Genomic DNA, 7,447 nt, shown 5'->3' on the forward strand with positions numbered 1-7,447 from the left:
GTAAACGTTCTCACAAAATTGGTAACTGCTGATTGCAAAATATCTCTGGACACAAATAATCCATCATAGCCCTTCCACAGTCGTTACACTATGTCAGTAAATATTATAGTCAAATATTGACATCTTAACCATTAGTTTATTATGTTCAGTATTTGTGGTGAATTGAAGATTATTTATATGTGGTTTTTTTTATATCAGGGATGATGTGTGATTTGATTTGACAGACAGAGGATGAGTGCCGACGTCTTTTCCGACTGGCTTCTGATCGGCACCAGAACCTTTATCGAATGGCTATGACAGGAGCTGGAATTGACAGACACCTCTTCTGCCTGTACGTGGTGTCCAAATACCTGGGTGTGGACTCACCGTTCCTTAAAGAGGTTAGTTATGTTTGTTTGTTTTTTCTTTGCTGGTTGTCTTGCAGATTGCTTTACACAGAATGGTCCTGGTCTTCAAATGAACACAAGCAGATTTAAATAAGCAATCAAAACTCACTTTTTCACACAAAGAGAGAGCAAAATAAATCTGAAGCCTTGTCATTAGCATAGCCTTTAATGGCACCATTAATTTTAAACTAAAACTACCATAGACTAATAAAGGGCATTAACTGTATGTCTGCAAGTTTTACTCCAAGTTTGTTAACATTTCCAGTATCTCTCATCAAAGTTTTGTCTTAAAGCACTCTAAACAATAATTTAGTAAACACAAAAAGAGCACTGATTGGTTGGAAGGAATATGTATATTGCGCAATACAGGAGACTACTTACGCAAAGGAAGGTACAAGCAATGTCTCAAAATCTCGGAGTTCTGTACAATAGTTATATAGGGCTTTTGTCCCACATGACTGAACTAAGCGGCTGGTGTGTGTGTGTGTGTGTGTGTGTGTGTGTGTGTGTGTGTGTGTGTGTGTGTGTGTGTGTGTGTGTGTGTGTGTGTGTGTGTGTGTGTGTGTGTGTGTGTGTGTGTGTGTGTGTGTGTGTGTGTGTGTGTGTCTGTTGGTCTCACTGTTCAAGTAGGAACACTTTTTCAGAGAGCACAAGAATCTCTATTACTTTGGCGAAAATGGTGTGTGTACCTCAAACTATGTGCCTTTGAGGGCGATTTAAATTTATTTTTTTTTCCCGATAATCATCGCCTAATAGTTGATCAGCTGCCCTCATATGAGAGGAGTCTGATGGCATCACTTATTCATGTCGACCCTCTGAGACATCTGAAAAGTAGCAGGTTTTTGGCTGGCAAAGCTCTGACTCTAGGGCACTTTGTGACAAAATGGTCAGTCTTAGTCCTCTATAGCATAAAGCAGAGCCCCAAGGCACTAATTACAAAAAAAGAATATTCCAAAACTTTATTCCAAAACCATGAGGCTGAAGACTTCCTCAGATCACCCTAACCTGCTCCAAAGAATATCTATAGATGTAATTCAGCATTTACCTGTTTAAAAAAAAAAAAAAAAAAAACTGTGCAAACTGGTGAAACTCTTTTTAATTCCCTTTCTTGCTGAAATTCCAGGTTTTGGCTGAGCCTTGGCGTCTGTCCACCAGTCAGACTCCAGTGCAGCAAATGGAGCTGTTCGACTTGAAGAACTACCCTGACTTTTTATCACTTGGTGGAGGGTTTGGACCTGTGAGTAACGACACACTATTTTCCTGTATTGCCGTTCATGGTGAAACATTAATAACTGATTGTGTCGTCAGTTACAATTGACTAAAGTGTCCTATGTAAACCTGGTACTGTAAAATTGGGCCAGTTTTCGCTGGTCTTTGGGAATTTTTAGGGGGTTTTGGTTAGATGTCTGAAATTTGGGTTTCATTTAAAGTTTACAATTAAATGCACTTCCCTCCTAAGAAAATCTGGTTATTATTTGAACTTGGTGTGTGGGGCTGTTATTCAAATCCTGGCAAATTCTGCAAGTAAATCAATTCAAATTACAGCTGCGTCTGATGGTTGCTTGATCATAGTTTGTAACCTTTTTGAAAATGAGAATAGCGTTTGTTATTATTCATCTTACTTCTATAGTTGTTACAAACCACGTCTCTCAGTCTCAGTCTGATGTTTTGTTTTGTTTTTTTTCTCTAGTTTATATTAATGTTATAATTTTGTTTCTAACTAACTGCCTTGCACAGATTAATGTTCTTTTGTTATAGAGGTAGTAGCAAAGCATTATAAAAAAATGATGACAAAAGAATTTTTGTTCAGAAGTACAACTTTGTTATGCTGTGGAGGAAATGGACTCTTGAAGCTGTTACCTTTCTCTAATAGATGATCCTGATTTACCCCATCAGTTGTGCCTCTGATTACACTCCTCATATTATCCATTTAGGTTTATCACCAGTTGTAATTATAACAATCATCATTTTATTTGATGAATTACTTTCTGTCTGAAAGAGGTGATTGGCATATGTGTTTATTCCTCTGCAAAACCCTGATTATTATATTATACAGCGCCATATATTTATGTTGGCTCCAATGCCTTCAAGACTCAAATTAGCTTGGAAGATCTGCTCTTAGTTTTATGGTTTTCCAACCTGAAGCTTGTTATCCAGCAGCATAAAAATACATTCTTAAGAGGCAAACCAAACGATGCACTTTCTTGTTTGTGCCAGTTTTTGATTTTTCTGTTGCATTTTTAGTTAAATCTATTTATATACTTGTTTCAATAATAAAAATTTCAACTGTTAGCCAACATCATTGTAAATTATGCCAAGTATTCAACAATTTTTCAAGTTTCAATCAAGGCAAATAATATTTGATATGACTATATGATTATAAACGTGTAACATGCCAATACAGCAAATGATCTTTGAGGCTTCAGTACTAATCTTGTGATCTCTGATCATGTTAGGTTGCCGATGATGGTTATGGGGTTTCATACATCATTGTGGGGGAAGAGATGATCAACTTCCACGTGTCATCCAAATACTCCTGTGGTGAGACTGTAAGTCAAACCTCTGTTCTTCAACCACTATTTAGAAAACACAGCTGAAACATCATCACATTGAGATGTTGGGGTGCAATGATAATTTTTAATAGAGGAGTTATCCAATACATATGATAAAAGTCTTAGCGACCAAAATATTAGGTTGTGTAAATTGTTGTGCTGAGCAGTGTGCAGGATCACAACAAAGGGTCACATCAACACTGATGTGACCCTTTCCAACACTGTTGAATTGCAGTGTAAATGTTTGAAGAAGAGGAATTGGCTGTGGGGAGACAGATCTTCAAGATCTTCATAGAGCAAAAATAAATTGCAGGACATTTGAACATCACAAACGACATCAATGCTAAATTGGAACATATAACACAGTTCACTACTGTGAAGAAATAATTAGTGGTTTACTTCTTCTAGGGCCTTAACAGGTTTCAAGACTTTGCAGCTCAATGAGCTGCAGTTGTACACTACATCAACTTGACATTCCAGGTCCTACACAAAAGTACCACAAGAAGACAAAAGTATTGTCTGCACAGGGCATGTTGTTAATGTTACTATGTCAACTGTAAACTGTCTTATCAGTGCAAACAAACAATGCAAGAATCCTCTGTATCAGCCTGACCGCAGAGGCATGGAGGATAATGCATGAAGCCTACATCATTTAATCAGAAATATTATTGAATACACACAATAAGTTAGCTGTAGTCTAGCCCAATCTGGTTTTTCCAGGTGTATGGTTGGGTTGTGTCGGCTCATATTCATTGTTATACAGCAAAGCACATGACAGGATAGCACATCCTCCTGCAGCACTGTCCACTGTCTGTTCTCACTTCCCTTCTCATGTTCTCACTTTTCATGTATTCATGAATGAACTCAATGGAGAAAGAGAAAGAATGAGAGAAATCAGCCTGCTCCACATATTAATTAGTATTAGCTTGTTACAGATATATCCGTTTGGTGTGTCCCAAAATGTATACATAAGACAGTAAATAACAAGAACAGAACAGAAACAGCAAACTAGTTTTGATGATAATCCATTTTGTTAAACTGTCTTAAGTTAAATTTCAATGTTCAATTGTGTTTGTTCCTAACCCACTTCTCCTTGCTCTCTATATCCTCTTTTTTCTGACTCCTCCCCTCTCTGTGGTTTTGATCTTGATCCGTAACCTTTTTTCAATATTCTTCCCTTTTTTCATTCTAGGACTCTCACCGCTTTGGAGCTCAAGTTAGCAAAGCTCTCCAAGACATCATGACCATCCTCGCTCCTGACACCAAAACCTCCTCTTCCTCTGAAGGTGGAGCCCAACCTCAGTCCAAGAAGCTCAACTAAACAGCATTGGACTGTGTGGGTGAATATCCCCCTGAATACCTGAATTTAGAGTGTAGAAAGTAAGACCTCAATTTTTTGGAACCTTAATATTCACACTATCATATATAACCAGTGCCACGTGACGAACATTAGCATTAACAGCTTTTTAATTGCCTGTGAACAATATAAGTCCGTTATCAAAACTCCTTCCTTTATGGAACAGCTGTCTCTATTGTGATGTGGAAACAAACACCAATTTTAACTCTATTGTAAAGCTGTTTCTTTCACTTTTTGTCTGCTGAAAAATTTTCTAGTGATGATAACCAGCTAGCTCTGCTCCATGCAGCACATTTCATCTCAACTTTTTGACAAGCTGATGTACTGTCCATGCCACCATGAAGAAGCTCTACTCACAGCGTGTTATAATAATCTATTCTGTGAATGCAACAAGCCAGGAGCTCTTTCACTTGGTCCTTGCAAGAGGAGATAAATTACATCCAGCGCTTTTAAGCTGAGAAAATCAATCTAAAATGAAAAGGGAGATCCGACAATGTCCTGGACATTAACAAATACACTTCACAGCTGTTTAACACTAGATGTCCAGATTCTGCTAGGCATTAATGTGACAATACAGGATGCTTCCTGTCCTCACTTCCAGGGAATATGAAAGCTGTTACTGGTCATTTTTTAGGAAGTGGGAGAAAAGTCATAATTTAAAATTAAATTTACCCAAAAAAACAGTGGAACGGAATCATAAATCTAAATAAGAATGAAGAATTCTTCCATTGTGAAATAATACTTTACAGTTTATCTGAAAACAGTTGGGGGTCATGGTGCAAAAGTGTGGTTGTTCATTACTAAATAAGTAATAAGAAGGCAGAGAGTTACACACAGACCTCCACCTCTTTACTGACATTTACTTTAATATATCAGTAGTTAAAACTCCTAATCTCATCTCACTGTTAAATTCTTTCTTTCGTTGCCTATCACTGACCTCTTCAGTGACGGAGAGCAAGTGTTTTCTGTTGTTACATTGTTTATGTTGTTTATCATGGTAACAATGGGGAGGGTACCCAAAAGCTAATGTGGCTTTTATACAAACCATACTGATGTGCTCCTGGTCATTTGCAAGTTTGCAGATGCACTACTGCATGATGCAGAGACAAGGCAGAGCCCGCTTGTGAAGATATTTCTTCATGGTTGCTGGTTCAGAAAAACCAAATCAAAGTTATTGAAAGCAAAGCTGAACCTCCTCACTGCTTTAATAGAGACTTTAGCAGCACCACAACATACAGGTACTCCAAATCAAAGTACTGCATTCAGGTGGTTACTTGATATTATAAATATCAATCAACAAATGAAGCTGTAAGCACGTTTGAAATAAGTGCTGCCCACTGAATAAGTCGGTTGCTGTGGTTACTAATGTGTTGGATCTGACAAAAGTTCATAGTTCATACACTTTATCAGCTGTAATTCATTGGATGTATATAACGGGCTAATAATGGTTTGTTTCAAGTCTAACATAATGCTTTAGCCTATCAGATGCAGTCATGCTTGACATGCTTTTGAATTTACACACTTCTACAGATATTTGTGTTTTTGTGGAATCCTCTTGGAGATTCTCATGAAGTGAAATCTGTCTGCATTTCAACAGAAGTGCGATTTCAAAGGTCAAATGTCATTATGAAGATTTAGTTTATTAATGTAAAGACAATGCAATTCCAGCTACTCTCTGCTGGGCCTCCTCCCCTTCTATTCATCCACATCCACTACTTCAGAAACATGTGCCTCAAGTATTCACTCACTAAAACAGTTTCAATGCAATTTCTCAATCAATGCAATTTCTGAGGGAAACCCTACATATATTTAACTGTGGTGTGTGTGTGTGTGTGTGTGTGTGTGTGTGTGTGCGCGCACATCTGTCAGTAAGAATGTACCATGGTTGGTTGAATGAGCAGATTTTGTGTAGTGATTTTGCAGTTAACAAGAAAAGGCACCTAATAAGGTTTTTCCTACAATTCACAGAATATTCAGACCAAGACAATGCATTCTGCATTTCTGTTCATGATTTCTAACTGTACTCTAATTTTTTACTAGACAGATAATAGATGGATTTTTGGTTTGATACTCTCAACAGTCTCAGGCGACCGTTGCTTCTGTTTCTCCTTTTTCAAAATTCAGTCTCACTTTCCAAACTACTGAGGACCAGAGGAAGCATGATTATGATTACACAGCAACAGTTGCAACAATGCACACTGACAACCTCTCTACATTAATTACTTTTACCAGAAGAACTGTGCTTTCAGAGACCAGTAGCAGGGCTAATAAAACACTTCTCATGGTCAAGATTTAATGGTTACTTCATTAGGTACAGTTTCTATCCATTTTTGTATTACAAAAATGTATTTTCCAATCAATTGCTCATGTCTGTTACAGTGACAGTTCCTACTTAGTTTACTTGACTACTTTTGTAAACCTGCTTTGAAAAAAATAACTATCAGGTCTGAAATAACTCAAAGGTGTCCTGATGTTATTCCTCCCATTACTGTCTGTTAACTTCATGCCTCAGTGTGGCTGAAAAAGATAAAGCTAATGAAAACAACCCTGTGCCTCTCTAGTCCACTGTGCCACAAATATGCAGATTAAGTGTTTGAATCAGTGCCCTCTGGTTTTCAATGGTTTGGAATGAGTCTTATATTAAAAGTAAAAAAGAAAAACATGGCAATTAAGCTAATTTTTTTAGCAGCAATTTAAGGTTAACTTTAATATTAGAAATGTCTTTTCTTACCTGTTTAACTTTGGGCTTTATTTAATGAGCTATTTGTGTGAGATCTTGTACAACTGCTGTTTTTACTCTTGATGCTTGAACCCTTTTCATTAAATTTTGGGGACTGTTGATAATTTTATTTTGTTTTTGTAGCTAACTTTTTTTTACAGATTTTTACGCTCTTAATAATCCTTATTGTTCCTCTGTTTTTCTATTTGTGTTCATATTAAAACTTATTTAAATGTCAGTTGTAGACTTTGCGAAGATCTTTTAAAGATGTTGTCACGTATGTAGAATAAAAATGCTTTCTGACCCTACAGTGTGTCTGCATCTGATCTTATATGTATCTGCTGACATGACGGAGAAATTATCAGAAAATACTCAAGTAAAGTGCCTCAAAGTTGTACATAAGCACTTGAAGTCTTAAATGCACAGAGAAGCT

General features: G+C 37.0%; 1 protein-coding gene across 2 annotated transcripts in view; it reads left to right on the top strand.

Moving 5' to 3' along the window:
• cpt1a2b (carnitine palmitoyltransferase 1A2b) overlaps positions 1–6,935 on the top strand; it is a 29,218-nt gene extending 22,283 nt beyond the window's left edge. For both annotated transcript variants that reach the window (XM_029509346.1, XM_029509345.1), the window contains 4 exons: positions 225–380; positions 1,510–1,623; positions 2,843–2,935; positions 4,131–6,935. In XM_029509346.1, the coding sequence (XP_029365206.1) occupies positions 225–380; positions 1,510–1,623; positions 2,843–2,935; positions 4,131–4,259 (492 nt within the window). In that variant the 3' untranslated portion in view covers positions 4,260–6,935. The remainder of the gene's footprint in view (positions 1–224; positions 381–1,509; positions 1,624–2,842; positions 2,936–4,130) is intronic.
• Positions 6,936–7,447: the final 512 nt, after the last annotated feature.

This window comes from Echeneis naucrates, chromosome 8, assembly GCF_900963305.1.
Source record: "Echeneis naucrates chromosome 8, fEcheNa1.1, whole genome shotgun sequence".
Classification (NCBI taxonomy): domain Eukaryota; kingdom Metazoa; phylum Chordata; class Actinopteri; order Carangiformes; family Echeneidae; genus Echeneis; species Echeneis naucrates.